At 49.9% G+C, this 18,720-nt stretch overlaps 1 protein-coding gene across 1 annotated transcript in view; it reads left to right on the plus strand.

Moving 5' to 3' along the window:
* The window catches only part of Specc1l (sperm antigen with calponin homology and coiled-coil domains 1 like), a 113,122-nt gene extending 97,911 nt beyond the window's left edge, over nucleotides 1-15,211 (plus strand). Inside the window, exons 14-16 of the mRNA XM_036167550.1 lie at nucleotides 10,392-10,508; nucleotides 11,050-11,109; nucleotides 12,577-15,211. Of these exons, the coding sequence (XP_036023443.1) occupies nucleotides 10,392-10,508; nucleotides 11,050-11,109; nucleotides 12,577-12,666 (267 nt within the window). The 3' untranslated portion in view covers nucleotides 12,667-15,211. The remainder of the gene's footprint in view (nucleotides 1-10,391; nucleotides 10,509-11,049; nucleotides 11,110-12,576) is intronic.
* Nucleotides 15,212-18,720: the final 3,509 nt, after the last annotated feature.

An 18,720-nucleotide genomic window follows, 5' to 3' on the forward strand; every position in this document is an offset into this window, starting at 1 on the left:
AGCAAACACTGGACCACTGAACTGCATCTAGCCTATTCCCCTTTGCTGTTTTGAAGTATCAGCCATCTTAATGAGTGCGAAGCGGCATCTCATGGTGGCTTCAAATGTGTTTTCCAGATGATTAGTGGTGTTGAACACCTTTCCATAAGTGAATTGGCCATTTCAGGGTCTTCTTTGGAGAAATGTCTGTCATGTTCTTGCCCATTTAAATTTGGGCAGATAGGCAGGTCTTGTATACTCTTTCCAACTACCTACCCTTCATCTGCCTAGGACCCTCCACTCTCCACCACCTGGAGGACTCTAAAGCCTCTCTAGCCATTCAGTTTCATTGTAGCTCAGAATATATTGATTTGCTTGAATTAAGATGCACATAAAGTTCCACGTTGTATTTGGATGGCACGTCCTTTTTCAAAATTTCCGTCTATAAATTCCTTCTTTTCCTTGAGGTTTCCTATCAAAGGAACTATGTCATGTGTGCTGTGTCCACATTCTAGATGCTTCTCACCAATCCCGGTGCTTCTGTCCCTGTGTGAACCGATTGGAGGGAGGGCAGATCTGATCCCAGGTCACATTTTGACAAAAACTCAGTTGAGGAGCTGTGTGCAGTAGGAATGATCGTCTTTCTGTGGTGTCACTGCTGGTCATTGTTAGGCCTATTCTTTCTGAACACTGTTCCTGTAACTCTAGGGTCACCAGATCATTAGTGTAAAACCTCTTTATAGGGAAATTCTTGTCAGCTGTTTGGTTGGCTTGATCCAGTTTTGTCAGGAAAGTCCTATTGGGTTCATTGTCTTCCTTGATTTCTCAGCACCCAGGTTGGGTTGGATGTGGCCCCATGCCTGTCCTCGAACTTAAGGATTGAGTGTTATGGACAGTCTTGCCCATTACTGCCTCATCTTGGTCCTTTCTCACATTCCCTAAAGAAAAGGTTTAAAGAAATGATGCCCTGACCTCTAGACAGTTGGATCAACAGCTTTAGAGGGGAGCCAGTATCTTAGTTAGGGTTTCTATTGCTGTGAAGAGACACCGTGACCACGCCAACATTTATAAAGGAAAACATTTAATTGGGGTGCTTACAGCTCAGAGGTTCAGCTTATTATCATAATGGCGGCATGCAGTCAGGCATGGTGCTGGAGAGATAGCTGCAAGTCCTACATCTTACAGGCAACAGGAAGTGATGTGTCTCACTGGGCAGTATCTTGAGCATATAGGAGACCTCAGAGCCCACCTCCACAGTGACATACTTCCTCCAACAAGGCCACACCTCCTAATAGTACCACTCCCTATAAGCTTGTGGGAGCCAGTCACATTCAAATTACCACAGCCAGATAGAGGAAAACCTGAAAAACTTGGCAGGTGATTGTGGTATGCAGGGGGGTTAAGGATCTCCAGTAAGACCCCAGGCCCTGTCTTCGGAGGCTCGCCAGCTCTGCCCTGCTGCCTGACAGGAACTTAAGGAAAAGATTTTTGCTAATGGTTTCATGGCTACTTGGCCCCAGCTGTGTGAGCAGGTCAGGCAGCTGAGTGTGTGGTGGAGAGGACTGTTTAGTCCTAGTGATGAAGGGTCACAGACGTAACAAGAAGGAGCCAGGGATAATATGCCTCAAGTGCCCACTCTGAGTGGACCTCCCGACTCCAGGTAGGCCCTACCTCCTAAAGTTTCCAAAGCCTTCCCAAATAGTGCCACTAGCTGGGGAACAGGTGTCAAAAACAAGCCTGTGGGGACAGTTCCTACTTGAACTGTAACAGCGGGTCCCAGCTTCATGGTGTATCATCTTTCCCCGAACTTACATCTCCTTGGTCAACTTCAGGAAGAAAGGGCATGGTGGCACAGGACTCCCACATCTCTCCTCTGGGCCATCTTTTAATAGCACTGAGAGAGGAATTTAAAGGAGAGTTTGTTTTCAGTTTCTTCTTCTTTTTTTCTTTTTATAAATTACAACCCCCCCCCCCCCCCAGCATATCATACCCAGGCTCCCAAATAACTTCCAAGCCCTAGCCCCTGGCGAGAAGGTAGGTACCTGGAGTAACTCACTCCTGCCTATTAGGTTTCTTTTTCACTTTACATCACAAAACTGGTTCTTAATGAAGATAGCTGTACCATGTGTGGTCTGCAGACTCTACTTTCCATAGCCAAGGGCACACGGAAGTAGATGATGAACATGAGTCATGCCCTCTGGCTTCTTGCCAGATACCCATAAAATGACATTTCCTTAAATAGATCAGAACTTTAATAGTTATTTAAAGAACATGTGGTCTTGAGAGGTGATTTTGTGGCCCTTAATTAAGTTTCAGACAAATTCAAACACTTTTAGATGCGTGTGTTAATGTGTATGTACGTGTTTGTTTGTGTGTACCTCTGCACACGCATATGGGGCTAACGGTCTATGCCAGACATCTTCCTTAATTGCTTTCCACTGTATCTTTTTGAAACAGGGTTTCTCACTGAACCTGGAACTCCACAATTAGACTAAATTGCCTAGTCAGCAAGCCCCAAGGATCCTTCTCTCTCTATCTCCCCAGTGCTGGGGTTACAGGCACATGCCACTGCCCCCAGCTTCGTGTGTGGGTGCTAGGACCGTAGCATAGGCCCTCAGTTCACATGGCGAGCCCTTCACTAACTGAGCCACCCTCCCGGTCCCCGTCTTTAGATATTTTGTGGCGTTTTCAATATATATTGAGATTTCTGTACATCTTAGCTTTCATATCCCACCCCTAAACTCCCAGTGCTTTCAAGGGAATGGAAGACAGGCCCATCTGATGGCCATTGACAGACGCTCATCCCTCAGAAAATTAAAGGTGCATGGGACTGAGGTTCTCTGCTCCAGGCCCTCCAAGGTGAATGTCACAGGTGACATCACATTTAACGGATGAAAAGGTATTTTCTGTGTTGGGCTTATGTCTTAGGGTTAAGAGACACCATGACCACAGCAGCATTTATAAGGAAAACATCCCATTGAGATGGCGGCTTACAGTGTCAGAGGTTCAGTTCATTATGGACATGGTGCTGGCAAAGGGGCTGAGAGTACTATAGCCTTCAGGCAACAGGAGATGGTCTGAAAATCACACTGAGGGAAGCCTGAGCAAAAAGGGGTCTCAAAGTCCGCCCTGTAGTGACGACACAGGTCCTCCAACAGGGCCACGCCTCCTAGTCGGGCCACGGGGCCATTCTCTTTCAGATCACCACAGTACATTATTGTAGACATTTCCCGACTGACACTGTCTGGCTTCTTAAAGACATAGTTTCACTATGTAGCCCAGGCTGGCCTTAAATTCTGGATCCTCCTTCCTTGGCTTCCTGAATGCTAGGAGCATAGGCCTGTGCCACTATGCTTGAGTTCTTATTGGATCTTTCTTGCACCCCTGTTTTCTTTCTCTCTCTCTCTCTCTCTCTCTCTCTCTCTCTCTCACACACACACACACACACACACACACACTCACTCACTTTTAACATTTTACTTATAAAACCTAGTTAAATCTTAAAAATTTTATTTTATTCTCTCATGCAAAACACCCCAACCTCAGGTTCCCCTCTTCCCAAGCCCTCCCCCTACCTCCTCTTTCCCCATATCCATGCTTCTCCATTTCCCTTCAGAAAAGAGTAGGCCTCCAAGTGATGCCAATCAAACTCGGTATAAGAAGATGCAGTAGTCTAGGTAAAAAGCCTCCTATCAAGGTTGGACCAGGCAGCCCAGTAGGAGGAGTACTCCTGTTTTCACAGACATCACAAAACTGTTTCTGTGTCCTGTGCCCGACAGAACCGACTGGTCTGTTGGGTAGAAAAGCCCAAAACTGATGCAAAAACTAAGTACAAAGTGAGAACTCAGCACTAGAGAACTGGAACTATAATTACTAGTCTATCCCTTAGCTTTTGTTTCTTAAAGTTACTATTTTTTAAGATTTATTTTATCTTTTTACATTTAATTATGTGTGTGTGGCGCGGGGGGGGGGGTGTGCACAGCTGAGTGCAGGTGTGGATAGAGATCAGCAGCATTGGAATCGCAGGCAATTGTAAGCAACCTAATGTGGCTGCTGGGAACACACGTGGGTCATTTGGAAGAACAGTACATGCCCTTAAAAGCTGAGCCATCTCTCCAACCCCAAGATTTATTTTAATTTTAGTTATGTGTATGTGTATGGCTATGTGCGTTGACTGCCAGAAGAAGCCAGAAGAGAGGTGATCAGGGAGTTGTGAGCCACCTGATGTGAGTGATAGGAACCTACCAAGAGATTGTCAGTGTTGCCTGCCAACAGTAGAAAGAAATTCTATACAGAAACGGGTGTACATTTTTTTCTCCAGAAAAGTGAGTTTGGGACTGATGACATGGTTCAGTGGGTAGAAAGAAGCATTTGCTGCCAAGCCTGAGTTTGGGTCTAATGACCTGAGATTTACATGGTGGAAGGAGAGAGCCAACTCCTACAAGCTGTCTTCAGCTTACACACACACACACACACACACACACACACACACACACACACACACACAGAGAGAGAGTGAGAGGGGGGGGGGATGAGAATGAATCAGCTGGCCAGCATGGCAACTGCCCTGTAGGAGTTGGGAAGTGACACTCTCAGCCTGTTGTAACCCTTAATCTGCAGTGTAGAGGTGCCCCTGGGGAGAGCCCTGCAAGATTGAGATTTGCCTGTGCACCAGAGGCTACTTGTAAAAACTAGTGTTCATTGTAGGTCTTGTGAACTAGACGCCTTGTAGACAGAGTGACTGAAAGTGTGGTCCTATTACTGTGGAAGGGTGTGGCCTTTGTGCTGTGCGCTCCTCCTCACTGGCCATTGCTCACTGTCACTTCAGAGTTCTTTGTGTCCTCTAGGCCTCTGAGCCGCACTGATGCATTGGCTGCTCTCTGTCGTTTCCACTCATCCACGTGGTGCTGGGCATTGCACCCCGGGCCTCCTGCAGTGGTGGGGACGTTCCTGCCGCTGAGCTGCACCACAGCCCTTATCTTCGGAACACTCTCTTCCTTTGCGTACTAGTTCCTCTTCCCTTCTTTGCTACTCTTCATGCCCCATTAAGGGTTCTTTTCTTCAATGTGGCCCCTGCTTTGCGGAGTTCCAAGACCTCCTTTGTCCTGACTGCTCCTCTGCACCATTCTGGATGACTAGGACACCGATAGTCCTATATTTTCTCTTCCACTGAATTCTCTCTCGTGACTCCTGCACCCACGGATCAGTGCTACTAGGCCCCTCTCTGTTTGCAAAATACCTTAGAGTTAACACATCTAAAATGTCCCTCCTGTGTGCTCAAACCCTGTTTCCAGTGAGCTCTACTTCTGGGAAGGTCACTACGGGCGTTTGGTTCTGCCAGGAGAAACCAAGGGTTATCCTTGGTCCTACATGCACTTCCCCTTCATGCATCTAACCTGTCACCAGACAGCTTTGCTTTAGCTCTCAATTACGGCTATAGCCTACCTTCCTTTCCCCTCCTGCTACAGACCTCTGCAGTCAGCAGGGCGTCCCACCCCACCCCAGCCTCCCAGCTCCATCGACTCTTCTGAGTCCCTTTTGATTCCTGTTCAACCACACTTTCCTTTGCTGCCTTCTTTTGGCCCTGGACTGTGTCAGGTCCACGTGTGGGCTTGTTTTACTAGTCAGCCACCCCTGAGATCCATCAGATGGGCAGATGATCCTCAGAAAGAAGAACTATGCCCTACACCTTTCCTCTCTTGTCATCTCCCCAGGTTCAATTCCCCTCTCCTAGGTGGTCACCGGGGACTCTGGGCCCTTAACTCCTTGCTTGTTTAGTTCTTGGAGAATTTCATACAAGGTGTTTTCATCATAACCCGACCCCCCCCCCCCCAATTCCTTCCAGATCCACTTTGTGTCTTCTTTTTTTCCCTCTTGTTTTTATGGTGACCTCCTAGAGTCTTACTTAAGTCTGCAGAAAACAGATCCACTTGAGGAGGCCATGCCAGTCTTGCTGTTTTGAAGCAAATGATGATAGATTGGGTGTCTTAGTGTCTGCCTTCTTCACAGTGAATAGACAACTCAAGGACTCTTCAGGTGTCCCCTGAAGACTTAGCAATTCATCACCATGGTGGACTGACATTTCTGTATCTTCTTTACTGAGGCCAGGGACAGCTGCTATCACTTATGTGTCCAGGAGTGTGAGACCTAGCCCTCCCCCATCCACAAGCTTCACACAGTGCTGTTGATTTGGGGTTTTCTGAGTCACAAAAAGTTGAAGTTTTTACCAGTTGCTAAGAAAACCGAAGGGTGACATTTATTTGAGACTTGTGGGCAAGTAAAGTGACAAAGATTGTCCCCAGGCCAGCCCCTCTGTCTTTGCTGTTGGCCTCAGGGGGATATTTAGCCTTGAACTTGGAGAGACAGAACATCAGGCAGTACCTGCTGCCCTGGGGAGGCCAGACTGAGAGAAACAGGAAGAAGCAGCTGGCTCTGGTGGCAGCAGACCTGCTGAGGGCCCAGGATTAACCACCTCTCCCGGCAGCCTGGAGCCCACTCAACAGGCCAGTTTAGGGAATTGGGTGGTAGCCTCTGCAGGCTGGGGCACCTGGACATCCACTGGGTGGTGAAGGGAAAAGCTGTTTCTCTGGTACCTTGGTCTGACTCTTTACTGTCCAGTGTATTTCTTCTCTGGTCTGTCCACTAGTCCTGTTATTGTATCTGTCACTGTAATAAGCACGGGGTGGGTGAAGAGCTTCACACGTGGGCAGGGGTTTCCTCTCTGACTTTTCTAGCACTGAGCTCTTTTTTTTTCCCTTTGCAAGCCGGCTTGGTGTTTGCAGACCTTTGTAAGCCCAGCTGACATTATTTTATTAGTAGCAAGACTTTCAGCCCTGACCATTAAAAAGAATAAACTATCTGGAGTGGCTGGGGCAAGAGATCTGCCAGCTCAGGCTCTCAGGCTTCTTCCACTTTCCAAGGAGCATGCCTATGTCCAGGCCTGGCATCCTTCCCTGCTGAGTGTTTTGGGAGCAGATCTGGGCAGAGCTAAACTGGTACTTAGGGCTCCTTTGGGTTCAGTGCTTAATAGCCTCATAGCCCTTAGTCACTACCTTCCTCCTAAGTAGCTCACCTCCCACCACCAGGGGGTTGGGAGCTCAAGACTCAGCCAGCTTATCTAGGTTTGGGCTCTATTTTGATCTGAAATGTTATCGTTAAGTATCAGACACAAGTACCTCTCACCTGGAACCCCCAGGATCCTTGGTCAGACCCGGGCACTGCTGTGTCCTGTGTCTGTTTTGAGGGAGAGCGGGTGAGGAGGCACAGGGACGGCAACTTCTCCCCCAGTAGGGTGGGGTTTGTCTGGAGGAAGCAGGCCTTAGCAGGCTGCTGAGGTGCAGGAGCCTCTGCTGTGAGGCGCAGTGAAGTTAGGCACGTCCACAACCCTGTGAGAACTGCCTCTGTCCCCGGGAGCAAAAGGGGGCACCGACACAGGAAGAAGGGGTTTGTCTTTTTCCAGCAGTGAGTGACCTCAAGTGAGATACTGCCACTGGTCTTGCATAGAACTCTGTGTCACTAAAAAACTTCCTGCTTGTCTGTACAAAGCCTGTGCCTCAGCTGCTACATCAGTCACTTAGGTGCAGGTCCTGGAAGAATGGAGAGGGTTTGTCTTTTTTCTTTTTATTTTAGTATCGTTAGTGGGCCTTCCTCTTGGGCATTTTGTAATGTAACCAGAGACCTTTCCTGTTCATTGTATACTGGACCTTGCATGCCACGTCATTCAGTTCTTCTCTTGTGGACCTCATTTTTGTCTCCTTTCTGTGCCCAAGCCTGGACTGACTTTGTAAATACAGCACTTCCTCTGAGCGTGGATCTTTACTCAGATACCATCCGAGCAAGTTACCTACCAGTGAGAACTAACTCCGAGAGCCACCACACTCCTTAAGACCTGTCCAGAATGGGCTGCCCAGTGGTAGAGCACTAACCTAGCATTTGTAGAAACCTCCATCCCAGCATGCAAAAATGATGGTGACAGAAAACTCCAGCTAAGCAGGACTTAGATGCTTCTTGTTCAGTGTTTGAAACAAAGGCTTGGTCCCTGTCGTCACTACTGCTGCAGAGAACCTTGGGCATATGTTTTATCTCCCAGGTCCTAGATCCCTCAGATGGAGCTGGCTACTTTGGATGTCTACTTCCTAAGATTCAGATGAGAAAAGAGACAGTCAAGTGTGCATGAATGTATTCCTGCACCTCATATACATCTGGGAGGGGAAGGCGTCTTCTGTTGGCAATAACTGTTCTGCACCATTTATTTCAAGGTGACTAGAACATCATCAGAAACCCCTTGGGAGTGGTAGCTATTAGCCAGAGTGGAGACTCTCGGGGAGGAGAAGGAAAAAGAATGACCAGGGAAAGCTGATCTAGTATGGTACCAAGACAGAGGCTTCTGATCAGACCCAGGCATTTGGGGGAAGGTGATATCAGTGAACACTGTATGGGAGCACCCTTCTGCTGTGGAATAACTCCTTTGTTTTAAAATTTTTGTTTTGTTTTTTCGAGACAGGGTTTCTCTGTGTAGCTTTGGAGCCTGTCCTGGAACTCATTCTGTATCCCAGGCTACCCTCGAACTCACAGAGATCCGCTTGCCTCTGCCTCTCAAGTCCTGGGATTAAAGGCATGGGCCACCACCACCCGGCAGGAATAATCGTCTTGTACACTGTAAAGATTTGTCACTTGCATTGGCTTAATAAAACACTGATCGGCCAGTAGCCAGGCAGGAAGTATAGGCAGGGCAACCAAACTAAGGATGATGGGAAGAAGGGCGGAGTCAGGAGGTGTGCCACCCTGCCACTGAGCAAGCAGGACGTGTAGAAAATGAGTTACAAGCCATGAGCCATGTGGCAAAGCAAAAATAGAAATATGGGTTAATTTAAATATAAGCATTAGCTAGTAACAAGCCTGAGCTATCGGCTGAGCATATATAATTTATGCTAAGTCTCTGAGTCAGTTATTGGGGAAGCAGCTGCCAGGACAGGGAGTAGGCAGTTGGGACAGGAAAACTTCTATTTGCACCCTTCAGTTCCTAAGTCAGGTGCAGTCCCTATCCCTCCAGTCAGGTCACCATCCTTTTGTTTTTTAATCTGCCTTCCTTCTCTGTACAAGTTTATGAAAGTGTTGAAGTCAGATGGGAGAAGCAGGAAGCAACAGTTATCAGGTTGCCCATTGCTCCTGGAGCCACTGCACTCAGCAAGGCGTACTTGGTGAAGGTACCGCCAGAGGGCAGTGTTCTGTGCACGCACCGTCAGGGGCAAGAAAATGCACCTGGTGGTGAAGCTGATGGCCTCATGCTGCTCCGTGAAGGGACCACCTAGATCTGTAGGCACTAGCCAGCTTGGTCTCTAATGCTTCCAGGATCTGCCATTTTATAAAGAGGAGGGAAGGTGGTGAAGGGCCTTGTCAACTAAAACTGCAGCCCCTTGCAGCTTTGAACAGTGTTGGATTACTCTGGGGACCTCTCCTTCCTGGAGGACTCTCAAAGGGTGGGTGGTTTGCCTTAGTGAGATTGGACTTTCTTACCTCAGGAGGCAGGCAGGCTCTTAATGCAGTTGAAGGTGTAGCATGCAATAAACTGAGGTGTGAAGTGAGGTGTTGAGGAGCTGTTCATCAAGTATGTGCCAAAGCCTGGTGCATTGGGGATGCTTTTCACCTTCAGTACACATGTCAGCCCCTGAGCAGAGCATGTCTTCTCATGTGCATGCATACTTCTGAGATGCATAGTGGCGAAAAGGTTGGGGATTTTGTTGTTACTAATATCCTCTTCCCTTAAGCAAACCAGTGAGTTTATTGGAGTTCCTTAGAGGAGCAGAAGGGGCTCCTTACAGGAGCATAGGTTATTCAAAGGCAGCAGGATCATCAAAAAGCCCACTCCATCGTAGATTAGTCACAAATGCTAAATCTCCGTAGCTCCCTACACAACTTGCAGGCAGATAGGCGAGTCTCCTCAGTGCTACTGGTGTTTGTAACAGAGTCTCTCACAGTGTCTGTATGTCTCAAGCTGGCTTTGAACTATTAGGATTACTAGGTGTGTCTCACAATGCCTACATTGACAATCTTTGAAATGCTTTAATAAGTAATGAGGAACCTCATTGGTTGTCACCCACACCTGGCAGGCAGTCTGTATTACCATAGCAGGCCTTGGAGAGGCCTTTCCATGTGTGGAACAGCCTATAGACCATGTCTCAGGCCCAGGCCTCACCAGCAAGAACACCAGTCTGCAGCTGGCAGGTAGGTAGGTGGGATCCATAGAAGACCTGGTGATGGTCACAGGGTAACTCCTGGGACATGGCCCACAGCATACTCTGGTTCCTCCAAAGCGAGGTCACATGATGGGAGGCTGCTGTGTCCTCCATACACAGCATTCCTCCTGAGAAGATCAGAGAACACACTACATTCCTCTTTTTCTTTTCCCTCAGAACATCGACATCACAAACTTCAGCAGCAGCTGGAACGATGGACTGGCTTTCTGTGCATTGCTTCACACCTATCTCCCAGCCCACATACCCTACCAAGAACTGAACAGCCAAGATAAGGTGAGGCAAACAGAGATGGTGCCTTGTTAGTGGGTCACTCACTCCAGCCTTGCCACGCAGCAGCCTGTCCAGGCTCATTCTCCTGCGACTGGTTGTCTACACTCAGCCAGCCAGCCGGTCCTTGGTCTACCCAGAATGCCCTGTAACATCATTCCTAGTGGGAGTCGTTGGTTCTTCTTGGGTGACAACTTTTAGGATCAAGGGCTTTAAGAAGTGCCAGAGGAAGCTGATAGTGGCATGAGCAGTCAGGGCAGTACCTGCTAGCCTAGGCTAACCTGTAACCAGCACTTCTGCTCACAGTCTGTTCTCCGCCATGGGTCTCAGAAATGACAAGGCAACCATTCTTCTTGTCCAGGCTGTGCTTTAGCTCTTGGGGATCTGTACCCGGTTAGCTGAGGCCCTTGTGCTAGATTGCACCTTTCTGAGCAAGGAAAGAGTAAGTAGCTGGCTGGGGAAGAGGATGTCAAGGCCCATGAGGTCACCGTCTGCCCTCATGATCTTCCAGTGTCCATACACTGCACTGACATGGTTTCTTTTACAGAAAAGGAACTTCACCCTGGCTTTCCAGGCAGCTGAAAGCGTTGGAATCAAATCCACTCTGGTAAGCGCACAACTTACTGAGGAGTTGCTGACAGTGCCTTCTGCCTAGGAAAAGTGGTCACAGGTGGGCTGGGTTGAGGGTGTTGAGTGCTCGTGGGATCTCAGCTGCTGCACCAAATGCTTCCCCGAGGAAGCATCCAAGGGGTGGGAAGCCTGTGATCACGGTCCCAGCAGCCCTCATGTGGGGCTAACCTCATGATTATCTGTTCCTTAGCAGAATCTCTGGGTTCGGGGGGAAAGTGCCACTGTGAAATGCATTTTGCACAGGGCTGTGTAGCTTTTGTAGGTCTGGAGGGTGAGGGCCAGGAGCAGCCTGAGTCCAGAAGATGTTCTGGAAGTGGCATAGCCCTGCCAACAGTTCCTCACGGGGGCCATAGGAAGGTGCTGAAAATACTGCTCATGATGCAAAACACCAGTTGTAGAAAATGAAGGTCCTTTCTTAGGCTTCTGCCCTGCCTGCCCCAGCTGAGCTTACGCAGACAGGCACCTGGCAGGAGCTCTTGCTGCCCTCCACAAACCTATCGATTCCAGATGCAAAGGGGATGCTTCAATACCTAGAGAGACAGTGCCCAGACCTGCTCCTGCTCAGGGCCATGCACAAAAGAAAGGACCCTGTGGCACCAGAACATTCTTAGGCCCCTAGAGTACCTGCAGGTCTCCAGGTCTGCCTGCTCAGCCATGGGTACCCATTACCTTGACTTGCACGCCTGCATGGGCCTTGAAGAAGTATTTACATTTATAGTTGTACTCTAACAGTGTTTGCCTGTAATGTGTCTTCTGGCTTGCCGTGAGTAGCTGTTATCCAGCTGTGTAGGAAGAGATCAGGTGCGTATTGCAGTAGGACATTTCATACCATGTACAAGGTGTTCTCGTACATGAGAAGTGGCTAGGCGTTTTAGCCTAAAAAGGAATCTCATAGTCGAGATTCATTTACTACGCCTTCTTTTCTGAGTCTAGGTTGCTCAGGGTAGCCCTTCTCGCTCCTCATGCTCAGGGACACTTCTAGGTTTCTCCACTGTGAAATGGCCTCAGACTACCTTTTTGGTTGCAGCAGGTACTTGTGACAGGTGCTGAGACACTGGGCCAAGAGCCGTCAGTCTCCACACCGCAGGTCACCAGTGCTCTGCTGAAGGCAACTGAAAAAGAAAGTCTTCGATAACTTCTGACACACCGTGGTACTGTGACCTCGAAGTGTCTCCAGAGCCAAAGGAAGTCCTTCCAGCCTTGGCAAGCTATGGCTGGGGCAGAGAGGGGACCCTGGTGGCACAGGAGTGTGACTTGGGATGGTCCTGATAGGAAGGGGTGCTCACCAGGGCCGTTGGTGGAGGTAGAGCAGGTACTCGAGGCCTGTCCTCTGAAAGAGGCAGTCAGCCTTAGACTAAAAGCTGTCTGCTGCTTGCTGGGACTAGAAGCCCGTGGGATGGCCTGGGAAAATGGATGAGTCCTAACCGCGCCTCTTCTCTGCCAGGACATCAATGAGATGGCACGCACCGAACGACCCGACTGGCAGAATGTAATGCTGTATGTCACAGCCATCTACAAGTACTTTGAAACCTGAACACACAGGAGGAGCCGCTGCTGCCAGCTAAAGACCTCTGCCGTCACCAAGTGACACGGACACCATTAGCTCAAAACCCCTAAAGCTTTCAGCGACCCTGGGCTTCCCTGCAGGGAGCGTGCCCGGCTCTAGGCCTCTGCATCGGAACTGGAACTGCAGACCAGGGCTCTTCCATACGGCCATCCTCAGGAGCAGGAAGCACAGCACACAGCCAGCTTACCTTCCAGAGACCGTGAAGCTCCATCAGTGCCCTGAAGTCTGAAAAAACAGGAAGGCTTGTGCCCGGCTTGTCTTGGGGAAATGGGATTAAATTGTGGGAACTGGGGGTTAGTGAAAGCTTAGCCATCGCGCTTCTTGACTGTCGTCCATGTGGTTCCCAGTGCTGGGACAGAGCTGGCCTTGGTCCCTTTGTGTGGGCCTGCGTTCCAGGAGTGTATCAGAGAAGAGAGTCATTATTCTTTCCATGTAACAGGACCGTCTTAACCACTGCAGTTTAACCTAGAAGTGTCAACCACCCAGCTTACAGGCCCACAGCTAGCTGAGCCTACACTGCCACCAAGCAGACTTTTGTCGGCAGGAAGCAGGTGGCACACTCAGTGGGTGCTTAGCCACTTGCCCTGGCCCCGGGGGAAAGACTGCTCATAGGAGTTCTCCTAGTTCAAGTTGTTGTTTTACTGTAAGCAATATTGGGAAAATAGGTCCTATTCTGTTAGTACCAAAGTCAGTTGTTTTAGTAAACATAGGAATTAAACACAGAGTGTGGGTATTAGCATGGTGAAAGGGAGGATTCATGCAGTACGGAAAAGGAGGAGGCGCTTTAGGGAGCCAGAGATTCACGCCACTGATGGCTGCCCCTCCAAGGCAGGAGTTAAGACAGTGCCTTAGCCCTGTACCAGGACAGCTGAGCCCACACCTACATGAGTACCCTGCATGTTGGTGGGGACTCTGGGAGAGGTGGCTCCATGCTGTGCCTGGGGTATGGGGCCTACATCACGCGCCAAGGCCTTACTCGACTCTGTTGATTTCTGGCTGGAATTTAGCAGCCCCCTTTCAAGAATAGGAAGCCCTTATCTCATGTGCCTGACACAGAAGCTGTTGTTTGAACAATGTCAAGACCTGTTACTTCCAGGATACACTTGTTTGCCACCTGCTAGACACCATGAGGAAGACCAGCCATCAGTAGAAATGGGGCCACAGCTTCAGTAACTAGATGGATGCTGGGAATGTCTCTCAGGAGGCATGCCCAGTTCAGTCACAGACCAAGCGAGGTTCTATGTTCAAGCATAATGCTTTATCCTGGGACTTTGGTGTGTCTGTGGAACCTGGAGAAGAAAGCAGTCATTAGGAAGTGGGCTGTGTCTGTATGCGTTGCCATCAGACAGACAGCTCCTCCATCCACCCCCACCTAAATGTCCATATCTAGCAGCTTATGCTGCACAGTGTACCGGAAGCCCCCTGTTATTCTGGCCGGCCCAGTCTCTGGTCTCCCTTGGCCCTGTTCTGTTCTTGCTCTTCTTCTCTGATGAGACCTGTCAGGGTGACTGACTGTCCCTGTCAGAACCACTGTTTGCTGATGAGTCTCCACTGAACTTCTCTGAGCCTCCAGTCTCCGCTGTCATCTGCCTTCACTGAGGCCTATCCACTGTGCACCAGGGTGTTGGATCTGAGAGGCCAGGCTTTATTTATTCTGTCATGAGGAAGGGTTGTCTTGTTAAAGAGACTTTCCTGGGCTTAGAGTTCACAACTTCTGTCCCTCACTGGCTATAATGAGCCTAGCCTCATGCCAGAGTAGAAGTTGCCAGAGTTTTCGGAAAGTATTTAGAGTAAGTTGGCTGCTGCTGAAGGGGTATGTCCATATTGAGAGAACATTTCTGTTCTGGAATCTGTGGACTTGGGATAGGCCTGGAGCCAGTAACAGGGACAGATGGTGGGCTGCACCCCCCCCCACACTCCCAGACTCAGGGCAGTCATCACAGCCAGAGCCAGGCTGCCCATGTTTGTGTGAGGGCCCACAAGTCTACAGGTAACTCCAGACCATCGCTTTTTGCCTTCTCTAATAGGCCCCTAAAAGAGCACTGTTGGCCCTGTAGGCAAGCTTGTAGATGGCCATGTGTTTTTAAAAGTAGTATTTGGGAGTTGGTAGAGTACCTGTCTACAGTGCATGAAGCCCTGAGTTGAACCCCAATACCACATCAACTGGGTGTGGTAGTGTATACCTGTAATTCCAGAACTTGGGAAGCAGAGGCAGGAAGATCAGGAGTTCAGTATACTGTTGACTGCGTGATGAGTTTGATGCCAGCCTTGGCGTGTGAGGCCCTCTCCCCCAATAGGTGACCTTTGGAGGTGCTCTCCCTCTAGGGCCTGCTTCCAGGGAAGCTCCAGGATGTAAGCTTGCCTCTCTTCCCTAAAGCACAAGCTTCACTCCAAAAGGGCCAGTCACCTTTCTACTTTTCTCAGTCACCGGCTTCTGCTGATGAATGATACTTTGTCATTTTGTTCCAGTAAATACTCTTGAATGTATTAAATTGTCATGCTTTGAGTTCCTTCCTAGTTTGTTCTACCTCTCGCTGCCCCTCTGACCTTGTGCAGGCCAGAACTCTAGCCCTCCTGTGGAATTGGAGGGGAAGGCATGGGTGCACCTGCCTCAGGCTCACCTGCTGAGGCACCCTGCAGGCAGCTCTGGACAGAGGGCGGAGGACATGGATGAGCCCAGAGGTTCTGGCCCGCCCTGAAGCCACACAGTATCTGTGGCCCGTCTCAAGATCCCACCTTAGAGTTAGCCTGTGCCACAGGGTACTCCCTGCATGAGTGAAGCCTCCTGACTAGTCCGCACATTGGATCAGCATGTCCCGAAGGCTTTTGTTTGGTTTTCTTTTCTTTTTATAAATGGTAACTTCTTAGAAATGGATTTCAGGGTGTATAAAATACAAAATTACAGGGGTGGGGCGTTCTACCTAGCGGCAAGCTAGCTAGGTGGTTTTCCCCTGTGCATCTCTTTTATTGCTGGGGTTCAAACTCAGCAGGACCTTGCATGTGCTATACAAGTTCTGTGCCTCTAAGCTGTACCCCAGCTCCTTGTGTGCATCCTGTGTGTGGTGTTTTCGAATCCAGTGTGGTCAAGTTGGACAACACTTGCTTTCCAGTTTGCACATGTCACATGCAGAAGAGATCTGTGGACTTACCATCTGTACACAGGGCACCCCATGATGAGCATCCTGCCTGGGCATGATACCCTCCAGGATTTGAGGTCCCAGGGAGGCCATGACTCTTATTTGGCATGAGTTTGGATATGTCGTTAGAGTGCCCACAAACCATGACTTCCAGTGGAGCCCTGAACAACACACGTGACCCTAACTCAAGCCTAGAGCAAGAAGGCCCTATGCTGAATTTTTGGAGCTGTCGCGGCAGGGGCTGGATCAGAACTGCTCCAGCTCTTGCTCACTGTCTGGACACAGGACACCAGGGACCTGTCACATGGCCAGAGGAGAGCTGAGCCTGCCTATGGCATGTCGATGTGTCCCCGAGACAGCATGGGCTCCTCCAAAGAAAGTCTTTCCTTGGCCCTGCCCACTGCAGATGGTACGCTGACCCTGAGGGGCTCCCGTGTAACCAAGTTTATCTGCCAGGAGTCCCTCAGTGATAACATCCTTCTTTATCATAGACCTGGTATGGTCCCAGCCAGTACCTTGAGAGGGGAGGTTCCGAGCTGTGAGGGGCAGCTCTATTGGGAAAGGAAAATAGGTTCCTGGGAAGAAACAGGTAAATAGAACATTTTCCAAACCCCTGTATCTACAGCCTCTGGAAGCCAGGGCACCCAGTGGCCAGTTCTGGCCCTATCCTGACAGGGTTAGCTAACACTTCCCAAAGTCTCAGAGGAACTGCACTGTTTGAGTTGGTTCCTCCAGCGGGAAGTGATCAGACGTGAATGGTCTCAGTGTGTGGCCACTCTGCTCCAGTCTGAGTGGTGAAAATGGAGTCCCAGACTGCTGTGACTCCAGTCTGGTAGAACTCTTGACAGCAGCAGGTTGGATTCCCCAGGAGGAAGCCAGGTAGGGGATAGGAGAGGAAGCCACACTTGGAGATAAACTGGTATGAAGGTGGGTCAGAGCCATGTAGTTTGCCCTTGACCACCACCAGGCAGGCCCAAAGCAGCCTGGGAGGACTGGTCTTTGACACCAAAAGTTCCTTGAGGGCCTGTGTGTGAGGAGGGGCCATCAGGGTCTCTGCAGTTTGGGAGCTGAGTCCTAGGAAGAGAGAGAATGAGATGTTGCAATGGCTACAAGCAGGTGTGCTCTCATGCAGTTCTTGCCTGGGCTGGACCCCAGGGTCTTCCCCAAGGTGGATATGCTGGAGCTGCCCTGCATATGTTCCTGATACCAGCCATCCTTTAACGTGAGAGAGGCCTGGTGCATCCCAGGGCTGAGAGGTGCAGAGAGCACAGGGGGGTGGCATAAGGAGCTATAGAGCAGTCACTTCCCACCATAGGGCCAAGACAAGGCTGCACACACCTGTTTGCCTGCCTGCTGCACCAGATTAGCTCCGGGGTTAGACTCCTGGTCAGCTGCTCTCCGTCCCAATGGTAAGAAATAGATACAGGATGGAGAATTTTCCCACAAGGCTATAGGTTGGGAGGGGGTTACCCTCCTGTCTGCCATGCTTTGGACAACCTGGGCTGCTTCCTCTCGCATTTTGCCTTTTCAGGGGTGTCCCTCTGAGGATGAACTTAGCCTCTTGCTCACAGGAAGAAAATTGAGCACTTGGGGTGGCCTGGGGTTCTCAAGGGACTTGGCCCAGAGCCCACTAGGTCCATAGTCCCCAGTCTTGGCGTGTCTTGTTCCCTGATGTGTGGCCCAGCTGGCCCTAGAGCAAACAATGAGGGTCAGAGGCCAGGCAGGTGCATCCTGGGCAGGAACAAAGAGCTGGGGGTAGGGTGGAGGAGTGGTCTGAGAGTGGAATTCTGGAACATGACAGAGCCCAGCTGGCCCCACGGTTGGGACTGGAGGATTGGGGCCTGGGCATAAGGAAGGGTGGGCAGCTGTGGGCAGCTGTAACCTTCAAACACTGCCTGGGACTACGAAGAGAAACCAAAGCCCAGAACTGGAAACCAAGTGAGCTGTCAGGGCAGGATCCGCTAGAAACAAGCCTATACCCTCCTCCTTTGAAGACTTTTCAGGAAAACCCAGGCTCCTGATTGGTCTCAGCACCCATGAAGAGCCCATATAACTGGGGAGTCAGGCCAAGACCAAAGTGAACCTCTATTGTCTGGGAGTATTGTCTCTAGTGGCTTGGCACAGCTCTTCATGGCCATGTGGGCCTCTGGAGCTGAAACCATCCTGGGGCTGCCTGATCATGGTGGCCTTAGGAAACAGATAGTTTTTGTGGTGGGATGCTGCTACCCATCAGAACTTAAGGGGGAACTGCTAGGGCTACCGGCTTTGTTTTCCTGAGGGCCAGTATTGGAAAGGAGGTCTTACGCCCTGGGTAAGGTGATGCTGTAGTGTACCAGGCAAGCCCTCTGGAGTAGTGGTTCCCAATCTTCCCAATGCTTCAACCCTTTAATACAGTTCTTCATGTTGTGGTGACCCCCGACCATAGAATTATTTTCATTATTCACAACTAAATTTTGCCACTGTTATGAATCAATGTAAATATCTGCTATGTCCGATAGTCTTAGGCGACCCCTGTGAAAGGATCATTGGACCCACAAAAGGGTCACAACCCACAGGTTGAGGACCACTTCTGGGTGGGGGGGCTCCTGGAGAAAGGAGCTGGGCTTTGGAATTGGAATGACTGAGAAGAGAAGCATCAGGAAAAAGGGGGGACCCTCAGAACTGGGCAAGTGTTGGCTTCTACTTCCTGAGTCCCCATAGCGCCTTTCGGGGAGGATTTTCAAGATAGTGTTCCCAAGCACATGAGTCGGACGTGAACAGGAAGGTACTGCTCCTGCATGAGGGGCCCAGAAGCAAGGTGCACGGTCAACAGCGTGGGAATAGGTCCCAGCTTGGTTGTGTCCCCATCCTTAACCCCATGGTTACTAGTTGCTGGTAAGTTCCA

This window comes from Onychomys torridus, chromosome 18 (assembly GCF_903995425.1).
Source record: "Onychomys torridus chromosome 18, mOncTor1.1, whole genome shotgun sequence".
Taxonomy (NCBI): Eukaryota; Metazoa; Chordata; class Mammalia; order Rodentia; family Cricetidae; genus Onychomys; species Onychomys torridus.